Here is a 19268-nt window from a genome sequence, read left to right on the forward strand (position 1 = left end):
CACACACATGATGAAGGCTGACTGAATTGCAATGCCAATTAGCCATTGAATTACGATAGCTAATATGAAACGGCGTGAGACCTCAAAGTATTGCCATTTAGAAGTTGTATTCGCTGTCATAAGTTGTGCTTGAAGCTATCTATTTCTAGATATTGTGCATCAGCAGTATTTGACCTTGACTACCGGTCTTCATCGTCAGATTACAATCTGTGCATAAATCAAAGTTAACAGACACCCGCAACTTGGATAAAATGAATGCGTTTGATTAATGCTCTTAATATGCAAAAGTGGGCATCTCGCTAATTGACCCGCAACTAAAGCTGAAAATATGTTCAAGAAGACAACAGAAGAAGAGGCAGATGAGTTGAGGTTGGTCACCACTGGTCAACGAAATGCGATAAGTACCATCATCATCATCATGATTGTCAGCGGCGAAGACAACTGAGAGAGCATCTCATATTGGCATATTGGAGTGGAATCCAAAAGTCAGCATTCGGTCAAGGTGAGCCGGCTGGTTATATTATTATACACTGCACAAAAAACTTATTGGGAATACATCATAGTCTTCTTCATTCTTTCACGTTTATATTTTTTTTAATTTGTTGTAGATATGAAAAAGTCTGTCTAATTTAAATATAAATTTTTACTTTTCTTTAAAATCAAAATCATAAATTATTATTTTTTGGTGGATCTGATAATATCTGTATAAAAATCTGCGGTTCACTTATCAACTGTATTTCTTAGATTTGTTTTCAGCTTATATAAGATACCCAACGATAGAGCTGATACTTACTAAATAAAGCTAGGGCGAATCTACACATTTTTAATTTCATACAAGGTTTTGAATTTCTCACAGTGTCTTAAAAGAATCACTCTCTAAAATCGCTGAACAATAATGACAAAAGACTAAAGTTTATTTTACTTAGTGGCCGATCTACGACATATTGTCTAATGTCTCAATTCTTAAGTAATTGCCAGTTTTTTTTTTTTTTTTTGAACTGATTTATGGCAATATAACGCCTAATTTCTTAAGCAGTTAGCAGTTTTGTTTTGTTATTTTTGTGGCCCACCCATAAAGATGCTCAACTGACTCAACAAAAAGTTCATTTCGTATGCTGTGCGGACTTTGCGAGGTGCGTGCGACACATCAGGAAATTAAAAAAAATAAGCAATTCAACGACTTTTCCACTCCAGTATGTGGGTGTGTGTGTGTGAGTGTGTATGTGTATGTGTATGATTAGTGTAAGAGCGAGTGTGCGTGTGAGTGTGTGTTATTTGGCATGCGCGATTAGCTAATCTAAATATTTTGCACACAGGCTAAGGCGGACCATTTTGAAAATGGGCGACGATCAAGTTCGTTGCCTCAGTCTTTTGTTTTGGCACAGAGCCATGCGAATTGATTGAACTGACAGACAGATAGAGAGACAGACAGACAGAGAGACAGATAGCTGACACTCCAATTAGCAATCAAAGCAAGCAAACCCGACATCAACTTCTAGACAACTCAAAGGTTCCCAGTCATCGTTGTTATCGTCATCGTCATCGTCGTCGCTGTCGTTGTCGTTGTGAGTCTCAAGCAGCGTTCAGTTCGTCTACGGATCTTGTTCAGAACAGAGTGTTGTTGGCGGTTAAGAAAAAAAATTTAAGTTCGTATTCATATTTTTGTTGTGTGTGTGTTTTATAGACTCGCCCAAAATACGCCGTGCAATAAATGCGGAAGTAGTGTCCATCCAAATACAAACAGTTCTCAAAGTGTGAAATTTGTCGATTTGCCGTGTTAAATAAATAAATAAATATATATATATATACGAGTATAAGTATATATAAATGTATATACATATATTCATATACGAAAAATATATATCTATATGCTGATGAGCATGTCCCAAGTTCATTGAACGGCTCAATATCGACGATATTAAGTATATAGCTTACTAACATTTTTTTGCTATGGTTTTGTCAGCTGCGTCCACATTATGCAATGTTTTTACATTTATATTGGGTGAGTTCTGTGTTCTCAGCTTTTAGCACCCCTAAAAATATAATAAATTCTCAGATCTCTTTGGTGAAACTGTTGACTAAATCTTTTAGTCAGATAAGTGTAAATATGTTGTTCATAAGTTCAAGGTGGTGTGCATTGTAAATACTAAAACGATACCTACAGTACTGGTCTAAAAATAATATGTGTGTAGATAAGATTGGAAGTGCCAATTGTTGACATTTGATGCATGGTTACTCTGTGCCCAGCACTGACAAGCAGTTAGCTTGTTTGAGGGTTTACTCAGCTGTGAAAGAAGGCCGACTGCCTTTTTTTTGCATTTTGCCTTTTGCCTCAGCGACCAATCGATGAACAACAATGGAACATCTGATCCGTGCTAACTTGTAAATAAAGTCAAGGTCTGTAGTCGATAAATTGTAGGGGCGAGATTTATATTTGTAATCTGGACGGACTTATGTACATATGTATAAAAAATGTGAAAATACTTGTTGCAGCTGACAGCATTTTTAGTTAATGTTGAAAATTGGGCGTACAGTTAATGGAAAAAATTGTATAATAAACTTGTGCCAAATCCGAGCACATAAACTATATATACATTCTTGATAGAGACTAACAATTTTGAATATAAGTTATTGTTTATCATAGGCAGATCAAGTCTATTTTATTTGATCGATAGTAATCGATATGCGATAACAATTAGAAACACAGGTTTAATGGTATAGCTTTCCGATTGGTATTTGTTTTCTATGCCAACTTGATCAGATTCGGCATATTTCCTTTTGCTGTGGGAAATATATGTACCAGAATCGGACGACTATATCATTTAGCTCCTATAACAAAAATTAGTCTAAAAGCTGAGAGTTTTTGCTAGAAGTATAAATAAGTCATTAAAGTTCAGTTGAATGTTAAAAGCATACATAATAAATTTAGTACGAATAAGTACCTTTCATATTGTAAATTCCCTTTTGAAATTTATTAAAAAAATCCATTTACTTAAATTTGCTGAGCGCTAATAAAAATATTTCGCTTAGCCTATAGAATTTTATTGCGTTTCGGAAAATGCAAAATGATTCCACACATAAATCACAAGACCATTTTAATATGTCGCCACAGAAAAAATTACCTACATTTTTAAATGAAAAGAAACCCCCCCAATTAGTTTGAGTTTTATGACTTCGGGGCATCCCTCGGTCTCATTATATATACGACGACATTTTAATGGCCAGTGACAGTTACCTTAGAATATTGCTATATTATGTTTAGAACTTAACCCATAAGTTCACAATGTGATAATTCAATTGACAGCCAACAATGACAACTTAAGCATGAGGAAGATAATTAGCTGAGAAACAAAAAATTAAATAAAATAAAAGAAACATTTAAATTAACAACAGCAACAAAAAAAGACATCAAGTAAAATGCACGGCGTGACGCTGCTAAAATAGACGCGAAACGTGGAAGCAAAGCGAACACAAACAAAAACAAAAACAAAACGAGTTGTTAACAACAAACAAAGTAAGGCATTCAAAACTCTTCCGCTCTGCAGCGAAAACAAAAAGGTATACTAGTGATAAATTTACATATTTATCAGATATCTAAACTACATACATAAAATTGGGTATACAGTGTTGAACGAGATCAGAGTAGAGAAGAGAACGCCATAAAATGCTACTCGCTTCAAGTGACCTTGCCTAAGGTCATGATTATTAGTTAGTTCTGCATTTTATCGAAACGGAATGAATTCAGAAACAACGCTAAATTCCAGTAGCAAAACAAAAGCGAAATAAAAAAACAAAGCGATTACACGCTTGCTGCTACAATACGAGGTATTGACATTGCATTGTTGACCCAGTGCCACGCCCCCACAACAACAGCGTCGCCGCCCCCCACCTATTCGATACAGGGTTTGTGATAAATTGAAACTCGATAAAAACTTGTTTTTGTGACAACTCGTTGGATACACTGAATAATTGAAGACATTGGTAATGTAAACAAAAAAAAAAAAAAGACACCTGCTGTGTAAATATTTGTATAAATCTTAGATTTTAAAGATTTTCCCACAGATTTCAATTTTTAAATGAGATTTGGTTATTCAACAGTCTCCTTGAATAACATAAATTGACCATTTTATATAAGGAGTTATTAATTTTCAGAAGATCATTACATGATGTATTATTGATTTTAAGTTAATCAGCTCAGTTTTATTTATTTCGAATTATTCATTATTATTAATACAAGAAAAAAGAAGTTATGAGATATGTTAATAAGTAAGTTAATATGAAGGAGTATTATGAAAAAAATTAAGAAAACATTTATAAAAATAAAAAGCACTTCGATTTATTTTATTAAGTCAAGCTATTCCTTCGTACAACACACATGCAAAGGGCAATATCTTAAGTGTAAACACTTTAATTTCAAAGAGTATTCTTCTTTACTTTAGCTTAAAGTTCTTCACATTTTCAACTTAGCAAAAGTAGTCAACGTAAAACGAAGTGTATTCATTAGTCGCCAAGTTTCCTAAGCTATTTTATATGCATTTGTCAACATATATACACATGTAATCGTTATGAACATATAACATTTGTGTCTCTGCATAGACGTAATACGCAAATGCGTCACGTGCTGCTGTTTGTTGTTTGTTTTTATACTCTGTACCCATTAACAATGGCTAAAAGGGTATGTCGAATTGTGTCAAAGTATGTGACAGCTAGAAAGAGTCATCTCAGATCCTAAAAAGTATATATATTCTGGATCAGTATGAACAGTCGAGTGCAATTTTGGAATATAATTTATAATCAGATCAAGTTTGTTTCATTGGTTTCACTGGTTTCAGGGTATCTGCTAGTCGCACTGCCATGAATATATCTCGTTTTGTTGCGGTTGTTGTGGTTGTTGCTATTGTTGTTTTGTGCTGTCAAAGTTGTACGTTTGTTGGTTTATTTTTATAGGAAGCTCGTCACAATCGTCACAATCAGATTCAAGTCCACGGCTAACTTGAGCTGTGCCTCGCTTCGTTGGCTCGCTGCTTTTTTAGCCATGATATGTGCATCGTTGTGGTTGCTGTTGTTGGCGCTGTTGTTGGCGCTGTTGTTGGCTTGTTGTTATTAGCTGCCTAATAAATCAATTAGCTATCAGGCACCATTTTTCACATGTCAAATTAGGAATTTGTAATGGAAAATCTCTAGCTTAAATATTAATTATGCTCTCAATTTCTCTCTTTCTCTCTCCCTCTCTCTCTCTCTCTCTTTCTCTCTGTCTCTATTTTATTTGCAGCTGGATCGCCAATCTTCTACAGTGCTGCACCGCGGGGCAGCTGCAGCAGCTGCTGTGCGATACGTGAAAGCGAGGACATTAAGTTTCTGCTATACACGAGGTGAGTGGATTTGTCCTTGCTCCTTGACTCGTGCATATTGAAAGGTCATTGCTTGACATTTTTTTAGGAAAAACCGCAACGCGGCCCAGCTGCTGCAGTTGAGTGACGATGCTCGACTGGCGCGAAGCAATTTCAATTTCAATTACCCGTTGGCCATCTATCTGCACGGCTTCTCCGAGTCGGCCAGCGGCGACCAGCAGAGCAGCCAGCAAATGAAGGATGGTAAGCGAAATTATTTTTACCTCAATCTAAAAATGTCAACATGGCTGCTCATCATCGCTCTTTTTTTATATACTCCAATCCTTTGGGCCAAAAAAAAAATGTGTATTGGTTCTCCGAAGGAAGGGAGACTAAATACTTGGATTATAATCGTATGCAGTCTAAAGACAAATATGTCAAGCAGAATGTTCGAACTGTGGAATGTTTTGACACATTTTGTCTGGCTACCTTATATTCTAGGTGAATTGTATTAATCTAGGGCAATCTTTCTCTGGACCCTTTCCCATATCCCATTCTCGAGATAGATTTGAACTCTCATTTTGAGCTAAAATGGCGTTTTAAAATGTAAATACACTTTTAATCTAAAGGTCAAAAGATGATTATTTATTTTTGACAAAGTTGTGACTGTGGAAACTTTTTTTACTTGAAGTGTGCAACAGAAACAAAATTGTTGTATTTAGCTCTATTAAGTATTGAGCAGCCGGCTATTTGACTTCGAGTGCCACGTTCTCACTTCTTTTCTTTATATACCCTGCAGCATTTTTGCATCGCGGCAACTATAACGTGATACTGGTGGATTGGAGCGCGATGGTCTCTGTGCCCTGGTACTCCAATGCCGTGGAAAATCTGCCTGTGGCTGCGAGATATTTGGCCCGATTCCTGCGGTATTTGGTGAGCAAGGGGTATGCGGTGAAGCACATACATCTGATTGGATTCAGCTTGGGCGCCGAGGTGGCCGGCTTTGCGGGCAAGCAGCTGCAGGAGTGGGGTATTAAGCTGACAAGGATAACGGCTTTGGATCCGGCCTTGCCGCTCTTTGAGGGTAACAGCTCCAATCGTCGACTGGGTCCCACAGATGCCCGCTTTGTGGATGTGATCCACACAGATGGCGGAATTCTGGGCAATCCGACAGCGATGGGACATGCAGACTTCTATCCGAATGGCGGACGACCCTTGCAGCCGGGCTGTGCACGACAGGAAATAGCCAATAATCGGTGGCTGGGCATCATTAGTAAGTGATTGCAATTCGAGCTGCGGCTTAAAGCTGGACAGCTCTTAATTGTAGCAATCATTAGCATCATTTCATCATTTCACAAAGTAAAATAAAGCTGAGTGATAATTCTTACTGCGAATTTTATTTTTTTCACTTATGGTTTTGAATCTAAGCAATAATTCTGAGCTAAAACCGTGACTCCAAATTAAAAGCCATTATTCTTCAAAATTGCTTCAGTTTTGACAAAGTCATATATAAATCCAATTTGTACCCTGATAATTATCGATACCGCAGAAAATATGAAAGCTAGTCATAAAATTTTTCATCTAAGTATAAATTCAGAGAAAATTTGGCAAATCGATATAAGAACTCCAATATTTGAGCAAATATCTGCGATTATAGTAGAAAGAGATATTAAAGATATTTTGAAGGTTAATTGAAGATAAATATATTTGTCTCTTCTGAAATAGAGTCTCACTATTCTCACCATTCTCCATCTAAAATGGGAAAAACATTCAATCTGTCATTCTCTGAAAATGTAAAGATTACAAGAGACCAGAAAGAGACATTAAATTACTGCTGCCTTAAATTAAGACTACGGGGTATATACATATGGTTGTTGAGCACACTCATCTAAAAAACCGTTTCGCTATCTTTTACGTATTGCAGTTGGCTGCAGTCATCAGCGCGCATGGGAGTACTTTGTGGAGAGCATCCGGCAACCGTTGGCCTTTGCCGCCGAACGTTGCGAACCCTCGCAAAACTTTGGTATCTGTCGCAATGGCAACAAAGGCGTTGCTCACATGGGCTATGCCGCGGATCCAAGGTGAGCAAATCCCAATCAGAAATAACATCGAAACTTCTTAATTTATATTCTTCACAGACTGCGCGGCAAGTTCTATCTGGAGACGAATGATGCGAAGCCATTTGGACGACATATTCAATCCTCATCCGGCTCAATAATACCTCAGTTGCCCATCTCCTATAAAATGCCAAAGAATGCCACCAGGGAATCGGCGCAACTGAGGCTCAAGGAGCGGCAGGAGCTGGGAGACGATAACAACACGCTAAGCAACAAAATCGACAACATTGCATTGGCGTGACAAAATGTTGAATGTGTCCCCGATTCCTCACTCGCTTTTCTTTTCTTCCTTACCCGAGATTGAGGGAGAGCGAGATTGAGATTTATGTGAGCTGCGTGATTTTGACGCAATGCAGGGATGTTTCGTCCTCATCCTTTGTAGTAGTAGCAGTAGTTGTAGCTGTAAGTTGTCTTGTGATCTGTCTATTAAGTATTGTTAGCACGTAAGCTGTTTTATCTATCTTAAAAAGAAAATACAACCATCTAAGTTGGAATGAAAAGCTTTTGCCATTTGGTTTTTATATATTGTGGCGTAGAGAGAAACTGAGGCTTTAAGTGGCTCTATTGGGTATTCATTTGGGCTTTTGAGTGTATTCAACTAATTTATTATGTGTATAGTCATATAAAATCCTTAATATTTTCGGCATATATCCGGATAGAACTGCATAAAGGAAGACAAATGTTCCAGTTTGGATTTTAGAAATCATTTGTTATGGCAAGGAAAACTTTTAACTTGTTTCCAAGTGGATTTGTTTGGCTAAAATCTAAACATGGATTTCAACCAAGAATCGCGTTTTTAGCTTTAAATGAAGTTGTGATCTACAGTTCAAATCATGATCAAAAAGTCCGAAATTTTAAAACTCAGGTCGCTTTGGCCAAGTTATAGCTGGGGAAAGTTTGCAGTTGGAGTTTATGGGATAGAATCTATACATGAATTTTGAGTCAGAATCGCGATTCCAATTTTAATGCAGTATTTATTTTGAGACCAAGTCATTCTCAAATTCAATTGGGAGGTGAAAGTATGAAATGATACTGAAGGTATCATAGTATATTGGTTTTGTGCAGTGTCCGTCATGATGTCTGTCTGTATGTCTATATAGAGACTTGAAACTTGGAACACATAATAGTGTGCGCCCCCGTCAGACAAAATGTAAAAATTGGAGTGCTACGTCCACCATTGGGCTAGGAAATTGATAAAATCGATACCCCCGCCCCTAAAAACAATAAATATCTCCCGCAATTTAAGAGCTACAGTTACCAAACTTCGAAGGAACGGCACTATCTTATATATACCACGATTTTAAAGGCATACTACGACAGTACTTATTGTACTTATACACCCACACTGTTCTTTGCTACTTGTTATCCGCTGGAATAACTTATGCTATCAAAGTATTTCGCAGGCGCTGCAACGTTCTCTTTTTTTATTTGTATCTTTTATCGATTCGCATTATTTACAACTTTCATGCGGTCGTTTTACAGCCTTGCACCTCGTGCAACTCATCAAAAATAAATATGATGCAGCAAGCAACCCAACAAATCCCCCTCTCCCCCCTCCCGTGCGCATACCTGATCGAGTTTGACCTAGTAAAATGGTAATCAAGGAAATTCACAAATCATTGGCCTACGAATATTTACCTAACGCAAATGCAGCAGCAGCAGCAACAACAACAACCACTTGCAAACTTGTAGCTAGCAGCTGCTGCTAGTTGCAACCTGGTTGCTGCCATACATGCCACCAAGTCGCTGCTAAGTGGCACTGCAGTAGAGCTGTCACGTTTGCTTCTTACTGCTTGCCTCATTCGATGTTTTTGCAAATCTGCAGCGAGGCAAAAAGGAAGGGTTCTCATTAATAATGCAACATACACCGACACACACACACCCCTCTTCCACAACTTCCGCTCGTTAAGCGTTGGCCTATGAAATGAGTTGAAAATCGTTCGCCGCAGCAGTTCATTGCACATTATGGCGCACATCCTGCCGGTTTTGTTCCTGTTCCTCTTCCTCTTCTGCTTGGGCATACACAGGTTGCACAGTCTTAAATGCAGCAATTTACAGTTATTAAATGTAACTAGTTGCAACCTCAAACTGTATTATTAATTACATTTTAATTACGCCGGCAATTGCTCACACTATTATTACCATTATTATTATTATTATTATTCTTATTAGCACAATTATTATATTTGGGCGTGTTCTGCCACCCAATTCTTTGCAGCAAACTAATAATTTTGTGTGCTTTTTGCCTTGGTCGATTTTATTATTTTTGCTGGCTGCCCTTGGGGGCGTATACTTAATATTTGATGTACATATTTTTAGTTGCTACTACTGCTGCTTCTTCTTCTTCTTTGCAGTTTTCTTAGTTGCTGCCTGCTGTTTTCTAAAGTTTCCCGTTGCGTCATTGTCGAAGCCCAAAGCACTTCGCATGTCAAATTTTGTTTGTTTTCTTTCTCTTCTTTCTTTTTTTTTCTTTTATTTTTTTTTGTCTTCGTCTACCCTAACTGAAAGGTATTCTAATATAGTTAAGAGATGTTAAATATAATAAAGTGAAGTTGTTTAGTTTTAGGGCTCATTTCGCAAATACAAGAGTTAACAGAAACTAACTGAGTGAAACAAGGAAATTAAGCTAACTATTTAATTCAGATCTAGAACTGGGATTTGAACCGAAATGTGAACCTCCCTAATTCTTTAAAAACTCAAAACCAGAATCTAAGTTTTCTTTACTACATTTCTGACGTGCTTGTTGTGGGCTATACCTGATAAAAGTTTAATAATCCATAGACAGAGAATCAATCCGAAGCTGAGAGGCACAATTTGAGCTGGAATCGGAACATATATTTAATTTATAACTGCGGAATCATGTAAAAAGCTATATATTTCCATAATTTTCCATACAACATTTATTGACATCTTTGCATCAGAAATTATTCGAACTAGCCTATATTTAATAAAAATCTCTCAGTTAGAGTATTTACAGTTAAGCACTCGGCATTTAGCTAGGCTTTTTAGTTTTATGAGCGACTAAATTAAATTACTTGCGTTTTTGTTTCCGCTTTTTTTTTTGGCATGAGTCACGCCTAAAACGAAAACTAAACCGAAAAAATGTAAACATAAAAAGAAAAAAAAGAAAATAAAAACAAACTGTCTGTGACGAGGGTTTTCTAACGGGAATTACAGGATGTGGTATGTGTTATGTGGCACAGGAAATTAAAGTAATGCGCGTAAAAGCCCTCAATGAAAAATGCTGTACAACAGACTTCCTTGCTTGCTTTCTGAGCAAATGAAAGCCATTTGTAAGGACAATGTGCTGTATTGAGAAATCAAATTAATTTACTCAGCACAAAAGTAAGCAAATACACAAATATAGAAATACATAACCCCAAGGGACATCAACTGAGAGACCCTGACTTAGCATATCAATTATATGCGACAGTCGAGCAGCGGTTGTGCTTTGGGCCAATTAAGTATGAGTTGCGATTATCATTATATCGTTATAGGGTTGGTTTTTTGTATTTATTTATTTGTATTTTTTCTATATCTGTTAGGCATGGCATATATGACAATGGCCAGTGAACAAGTTGTTCACACATGCAGAATGAACGCGAGCCAAACTCGAGCAACTCCCACGCAGCGACCACAGAAAATGACTGAGTAAGGAGCGTGTTGTCTAATGAGCTGTTTTTCTTTGAGGTGCCACTTTACAATTGATTGATTGATTGACTGATGATCAAGTTGTGTGTTGTTGTCGTTGTTTGTTGTTCAGCCTGTAGCTATATTACATATTTATTGCTCACAACTCTAATACAATTTGGGACATTCTCACTAGTATGTCAGACATTTTGACATCACAAAGTAGGCTACTACTTACAAACATGAGTTTGCATGTATTCACCCAGTCACTCAATCATTCACTCACTCACTCAGTCACTCAATCAGTCAGTTAACTTGACATCAGCTTGTTTTCATTTTGGCTGCACATCCTGAAGTTTAAACTCTCAGGTACTAGACTAAATGGGCACTCGCCTAACTAACCGAAAACAGGAAAAGAAAATAATTAAATCGATATGGTTTTGGTTTTGTCAATTTTTGTTTTATTTATTTTTGCCTGTAGCTGATATACCCTGTTTTAGTTCCAATCTACAATCAACTGTTAAATAAAAGCTATATTAAATAACAGTTATTCAATATTGAAGAGTTGAGAATCACAACAATGCATGGCTTACTGACAGTCGTTTCATGTTACACACGTATATGAACTCTATTCCAATTTATGATTACCATTACTTAGATGTATTTTATTTGAGCTCAAAGTTGAGATTGTGGATTTGCTACACAATAACTGTAAGCTACTTATAAAGTCTCAGAAATCGGCGGATATACAGACATATATATATATTTTATTTTACTTTCACGATTACGTTTACTTTTTTACTTTATTGAGTACTATTTTTTTCAACTTATTTGAAGAATAATTTATATATATCGACTCGGCAAGTGATGCTGATCAAAAATAAATATCCCTTATGGTATATAGATTTATCCAAGGGTATATATTTAAAAATATGTCTTGAAACCTCTAACACGAGCTGGGTATCTTTTTATAGAACACACGTACGACAGTGCGTCAGTTGGACAGAGAGACAACAGGCAATTCCATTAAGTAATACAATGAAAGGGCGACTCATGTGAAAGCACGTGCCATATGAAACTGTGTGTGTGTTTTTATTTGTTGCATACTGGCGGGAGCAACAATGTCAATGAAAATTGCATTTATATCAGCGACATTTACGTGTCAGCGAGTCACTTTACAAGTATGTGTGGGTGTGTATGTGTATGAGTGTGTGTGTATGTGTGTGTGTATGTGTGTTTCTTATATATATATCTCATGTTGTCGCTAAGTGAATTTATTGCATTTAATATGCTCTTCATGTCAATCACAGCGCTCGACGTCCCTCAATATGTTACATATTTTTATAGCAGGCAAACAAGCTAACTAAACCCACAATAAGATCAGGGATAGAGGGAGGGAGAGAGAGAGCGATAGAGAGAGCAAAAGCAAGAGCGAGAAGGTGACACATTTTTTGCTATCTGTGCAGGGTGTTCTAATTGTCGCACATATTAAAATCCAATTAAATACGATAAAACCCATATAAGCAATACGAGTCTCACGAAGCCTGCCATCTGCAAAAGCCAATCAGCCTGTCTGACATTTAAGCATTGACACTGAAACCACACAAAACACAGTAGAAATAAAATAGCGATAAAAATAGCTAAAAAACACGAAATCAAATTAAAAATGTAAGCAATACTTTAGCAAATCTTTTTGCGAGCACTTTATCAAATAAAACAGATTGGATTTCTATACTAATTGCAGATTTAATACCATAATTCTGATTATTTATTATTAAGCTAATAGGAAACATAATATATTTACTAAATATTTGAAGCAAAAACAAATGTGGTGCTTGACTTATCATTTTGGGTTAATACATTTTTAAACGGCTATCTCTCGCACGTTGAAGCTTATAAACACTTCCAAGACGCACAACTTGCACACAAGTGTTGGACAGTGTCCGCTGTTTATTGTCGCTCACTGTGGCTGCGGCTATTTATCAATAGAAGCGCTGGCTAATTGCAAAACTTGAACAGGCAGATAGCAGTGGTAACAACAGCAACGACAATGGGCAGCAATAACAATGAGTTGTAGCTAGACAGGAGACAAGAGCAGAGAATGTGCACACAACAACACACACATACACACACACACACACACACACACACACACACACACACATAGGCAGAGGGAGATCGGGAGGCCTGTCTAAAGTGCAGCCATACAAATTGGTGACAAAAGTGTCAAATTTGCCAACTAAACAGTGCAGACACACACAAAATAACAAGCACACACACACACATGCATATATACACATGTGCAAGCAGAGTCTCATCAGGCGTAATTATGGCTTTTAACACACACACATACACATAAGAAAGGGCTGAAAGTGAAAAGTTGAAATTGCCGCTGCGATGCCATTTTTGGTTCATTCATTGAAAGCCAGTTGACAGCGCGCTAAAAGAGCGAAAGAGAGAGTGCAGAGAGAGAGGGGAGGGTGTGTGTGTGTGCAAGTGTAAATGATATACTAGTTAGTTAGCCCTTAGTTAGCTGACAGCATGAGTCATCAAAATGGCATAATTGAAAGTTGCAAGAGGCCAACCGAGTGAGAGAGGGAGGAAGGGGCAAGGGACAGGTGTGTGTGTGCTGCGAGCACTTTCTTTTTCTACTGTTTCTTTTTGTGAATGTGCAAAATGCCATGACTTCAGCGGGTAGAAGAAGAGGGAAAAGGCTAAAGCAGGGAGTAGCTGTGGCAGTTGGGAAGAGTGGTTTGGTTGAGAATCGACTCAATTGCAATAGTGCTGCAAATGCTGTAAGTGCTAAGCTTTGGTGTGACGAGTGCGCGTCACAAAATAATTTACACACTTGCACTTAACGCAAATGGCTTTTAAATGAGATGTGAATGAAAAACAAAAAAAACCCGTTGCCAACTTTTCAGCGCAAGCTCAAATTGAAACAAGGCGTGTGAGTGTTGCGTAAAGGAGAGGAGGGGAGGGGGAAGGAAGGGGGTGTTGCATAAAACGCGGATTTAAAACAATTGTCGTTGCTGGCAAAACTTGATTCAATGCAACTGCCAGAGATAAAAACAATAAATTTAATTGTAGCGCAGCCTTGAGCAAAACCAAAACCAAAAGCTCTAAAAGAGCAGCAATCGAATTCTGGACACCCTTACTTTTGCGGAGAGTATTTCAATTATAAAGTGGCAAGTAGCCAACAACCATATCGAATTACTATATCATGTATGGGAACAATATGTCCAAAGATGGCTTCTCGTTGTATAAACAAATTTGTTCTTTATCAAGTTCTCTGAAATCAATCAGTTAATTTTATTATGCTCCTCAAATCGACTTCGGTTGCTTTCATCGGAATAATCGGTGGTTTTCTTTTGTTTGTAATTTATAGTTGAAATAACATGAAGTTGATGTCTGTCTGCAAGAGTATGTTAAGTTCAGCATGCCTCAAATAGCTACCCACTTCTATTTGCTGGTTTTTTTTTTGCTAAAAGTTGTGTGCGCCCATTGTGTGTGTGTGTTGATGGTGTAGATTTTGCGGGCGCTTTTCCAATTTCGCATCAGGCATTTCCTGCGCTGCGGCGGCGTACATTACAAAATTTATGACATTGTTCTTTGCAGATTTCAATTTTTTTTGTCTTTGCGAGACAAGCTTTTAGTTTTGCATAAAGTTGTTGCTACCGTTTTCAGATATCCTGCAGTAGATAGAAGCAGCAAATGGGTAGCTGGACAGTTAGAGATAGAGTGAAAAGATAAATTGCCCGTACCTTAACAGCGTATCTTAATGTTGGGTTGGTTTTTCAAGTGTAAACTTTTCTGCTGGTGTTGAGTTATGCGACGATATGGTCAATGTTGCCCCTTAACTGAATGCTGCAACTTTTGTGGCTTTCACTTTGAAACGCATAATGAAAAAGAACAAATGACACAAAGGGGGAAAAGAGAGAAGTAAGAGAGACAGAGCGAAATAGAGAGGCGGAGAGAGAGAGAGGCTATGTGTGTTGTTTGCATTGAGAACTGCATGGATTTGCACTGGAAAGATAATAATGAAATTGAAATGAAATAGAAACAAAAACTGCATTGTTTGAAATTTTTGTTGATAAAAGTTTCTACTCATGATAAATATTTAAAAAAATAAGTTAAGCATGCAGAAACTACTCATATGGGCTCGGAGCTAAATTGTCGATATCAAAATTGTTCTATAAATTTAAACAACCAAACGATTGTTCCTATGGCAGCTAAATCTTATAACAAGATGATGTTGATGATTCTTTTCCAAAATGTTAAAAGTTCAATAAAACGCATAGCTGATGAGTTTGCTAAGCATAGCTTGTACAATGGAATATAGGGACAGAGGAACATGGTTATATCGACTCTGCCACTGATGCCGAACAAGAATATATATATTGCAACATCTCAATTTCTATAGCTAACCTTTAAATTGAGATATAACTGTTGCAGACTAAGCTTATTATTCACACCGTGTTTGCCAGAACCAGAGCCAGAGCGTATAACAACTTATATGCTCTCCAATGGCCAATGGTTGAAAAGAACTCCGCCAGGACTCGGTTAGCTCAGCTGCTAAACGCTTCAGTCAATGCAATTAAAGTAAATGCACAACAACAATCAGATTTGCCTTGCTGTACTTTCTATATACATATATATATAAAGAAAGCGGAGGTCGAAATAATATGTTTTGGAAAATGTAAGAAATATGCTTAAAATATAGTTTAAAATTATTATTTTTAGTTTTTAATCTAATCACAAGTGAGCCTGTCAAAATAATAGTAATGAAGCTATTATTTCTAAAAATTATAAATGAGGTGTTGATATATATTGTAATAGTATATGTAGATACATATGTAATAGTTGTGAAGCTAAATATTTGTAAAAAATAGTTATACTATTATTTTGATCGCAACTGTGAGTAACGCACACTATATGCAATACAATGGCTCAGACATCGCGTGAGTTGCGCTAATGCATATTGCCACACCCACGCTGCACACAATGCTTTCTGCTTCTCTTTGGGTTGTGGCAGCCACGTCGAATGCAGCACGTGAGCAAACAGAAGCAACTGAAGCCAACACCTGATATTCTTGTAAAATTAAACCAAAAACGACAATGACTCGAACTCAATGCGTAAACAGTAAAGTTTAATGCACTCTAATTGCACGGGGAAAAGAAAGCGCTTTTACGTGTCGTGCAACCAGAGTCTGACTCGGAGTTGGAGTTTGAGTTGGAGTCGGTATTTGTCGCGACGACAAAGCAACTAAAACTTGCCTAAGGCATCATTAAAATAGTTACATTGCGAAAAAATAACAAGTAGGAATGTAGCGAGAGATGAAGAGACGGAGAGCGACTAGGGGACGCCCAGAACCTAAGTCTCTCTTTATACATAGATCTGAGTTATTCAAATCAACTCATTGAAATTAATGCATGTGTGAGTGAATGCGTAATATTGAATTGTATGTAAGCATTCACTCATACATATGAATGAATGTATGAATAAATGTATGAATATATGAATTTAATTGTGTATGAATGTAATGTATAAATATGTATGTATCCATGAATATATGTGTGAATGTATGACTATATATATGAATGTTTGTGTGAATGTATTAATAAATGTATGAATATACGTATGTATGAATGTAGTGTGAATTTTTGCACATGCTGCTATATAATTTGATTAATACGAGAATTTCTCAAGTGTTTTTCAACCGATCGAGCTAAAATTTGTACAAATAAACAACAATATGTCAAACTATAAACATACTAGATATGGGAAATATATCTTTAATCGATTTGGATGGATATTTAATATAAATGGATATATATATATATATATATATATATATATATATATATATTCTTGATCAGCATCATATATATTTATATATATATATATATATATATATTTATATATATGTATATATACTTTATGGGATTGTATATACTTTCATCTGCCTGTTACATACTTTTGCACAACTTCAGTATACCCTTTTAAATTAATTCGAATGCTTTAAAATTCCTGTTTTACTCTTGAATGTATAGTAGCTCTGAATGCTCAAGAATATGATCGATCATATATACAATATATACATGAATTGCAATCGATCAAATCGTTTGCTAAATTACACAAGATGGCCACGACTTTTCGCGCCGTGTAGCAGAATTTAAATAAAGCCAAGTACAGGTACGAGCACGTTGCGTGTGAGTTGACTTTAGCTGCCGCTGTTACTGAGGCAAGGGACACAAAAGTTCAGCCACTTGACGCTTGACTGTGGCAACAAAGAAACAAAGCAACAAGAACAATGGTCGCCATGCGGATATCCGGTTAAGTTACACACACGTCTGCGTGTGCGTGTGTGTATATGTGTACGTGTTTAACGGTCATCACGTTGATTAATGTTTGATTTTAATGATTTATTTAGTCCCGTCTGCCGAGGCTGCCAACAGCAGCAGCCGTCAAAAAACCCGAATAAAACAGGTATAAACAAGAATGTGAACGCCAAAGTGCTGTATCAAAAGACCATTTATAATGTTGGACGACATTTAAAGGGGAAAAGTGGGGTTGGTATGAGAAAGGGGGATGGAGGTGTCCTTTTGGAACACTAAAAACGAAATTATTTTCAAACGTTTTGTGTGATTTATTTGGTGGGGTGTCTGTGACCACAAAAAACAAAAAAAAAACGTTACAGAAAATGAAGCCAAGCCAAGCCAACGCTCTGTTTCTGTTGCTGGCCAAGTTCTGGCATTGTCCAGCTTTTGGATGACTAAGCTGGTTTTTTTTTCTGCTGCTCAACTTGCCAAGTCAAATTGTGTGGTCAGTAGCAGTACCTTTATATATATATATATATATATATATATATATATATATATATATGTATATATATATATATACTTGCATCTGCAATTGTTTGGCCAAGCTGCAAATTGCATAGGACGACAAATGTTATAACGGCCAGCTAATAATAATCGGCAGCAGGCAGCAGAACTTTCAATTTATTTCGTTTCGTATCGTTTCGAAGGTAAAGTCTATTCATTTGCAGGCCGCATTTCAATGTCAGGTCCTAGCGCCGTTTGCTCGACTTCCGCTCAACTAAATTATAAATTATTGCAGCCTTGCAAAAAATATTTGTGAAGCGTGTTTTTCCTATTTTTTGATATTGAGGATTGAGGAGTATATTGGTCTGTGTATTTGGCACGTGTATTTTTCTAGGTAGTCTAAAAAATCGATAATGTCGATAAGTGCTAATCGATAAGAGCGCTCACAAGTTATATCTAGAGTCATCAAATGTGACACGTAGATGCTTGGTAAAGTATTTCGGTTAGAGACATATCAATTTTGTTGCCCACGCCCATACCCGCTACCCCCAAAATGGCTAAATACTCGAACTACCATTGTTTTAGAGCTGGAGTTGCCAAATTTGGCAGGTAGGGGAACATTTATTGAACAGAAAACTCCTTGTATATCTATAGACACCTTATTTTATACTATATCCCATGCAACCTTAGGAGCTAAAGTTAACCATTACAAAAGATTAATGGAAATCTCCTGCTATGTCTATAAAAACTTGCTTCTACATCATACTATAATATGTCTTTGAAAATCTAAAAGTTAAAGTCATCCAATTAAAAGTGTTACTGGAAATGTTCCCATTTATCTAAAGCAACCTTCTCCTATATCCATTTACATATATACCGTACCATATCCCCCACAACTTATGAACTTAAGTAGCCCAATTGCAAAGGTTGATAGAAACCTTAACCTATATCCACAGAAGCCTCTATGGACCTTTATAACCATGCCTCTATAGCCCTTTATAACCATGTATATATTAAAATACATTTCTCACAACCTAAAAGCTAAAGTCACCCAATTGAAAAGGTCACTGAAAGTCTTTCGCTATATCTATTATAAACCTCTCCTATATCCATTCTATCTATATATTAATTATTATTTAATAGTCGCTCCGTTCTCAAGCAGTTTTCTTTTACCAGCTGTTATCCAGTGTATTCCTCAGTCGCTGCAAATTTTTCGCTCTGGATTTCTATTACTTTTTTAGTTAAACTTTTATTTTCTCAATTCGGGTTATCTGTTTGTTTTTTTTTATGTTGCTTTGTCACGCGAGTTGTGAGCATAAAATTCGGTATTTTGGCTGCTTGTTAAACATTTGACAGCGTTTCGCTT

At 36.7% G+C, this 19268-nt stretch overlaps 2 protein-coding genes across 3 annotated transcripts in view; one reads left to right on the forward strand and one right to left on the reverse strand.

Annotated features, from left to right (window-relative positions):
• The window catches only part of LOC6568867 (protein bunched, class 2/F/G isoform), a 28737-nt gene that overhangs the window by 4672 nt on the left and 4797 nt on the right, over nt 1-19268 (reverse strand). The gene's annotated exons all lie outside the window — the stretch shown is intronic.
• Nucleotides 1836-7947, forward strand: LOC6568868 (pancreatic triacylglycerol lipase). Its single transcript, XM_032740913.2, has 6 exons — nt 1836-2002; nt 5273-5372; nt 5440-5594; nt 6130-6603; nt 7255-7411; nt 7469-7947. Exons 1-6 carry the CDS (start codon nt 1951-1953, stop codon nt 7686-7688), a joined length of 1158 nt encoding a protein of 385 aa, XP_032596804.1. The 5' UTR covers nt 1836-1950; the 3' UTR covers nt 7689-7947.

This window comes from Drosophila grimshawi, unplaced genomic scaffold, assembly GCF_018153295.1.
Source record: "Drosophila grimshawi isolate 15287-2541.00 unplaced genomic scaffold, ASM1815329v1 contig_131, whole genome shotgun sequence".
NCBI classification, from domain to species: Eukaryota; Metazoa; Arthropoda; class Insecta; order Diptera; family Drosophilidae; genus Drosophila; species Drosophila grimshawi.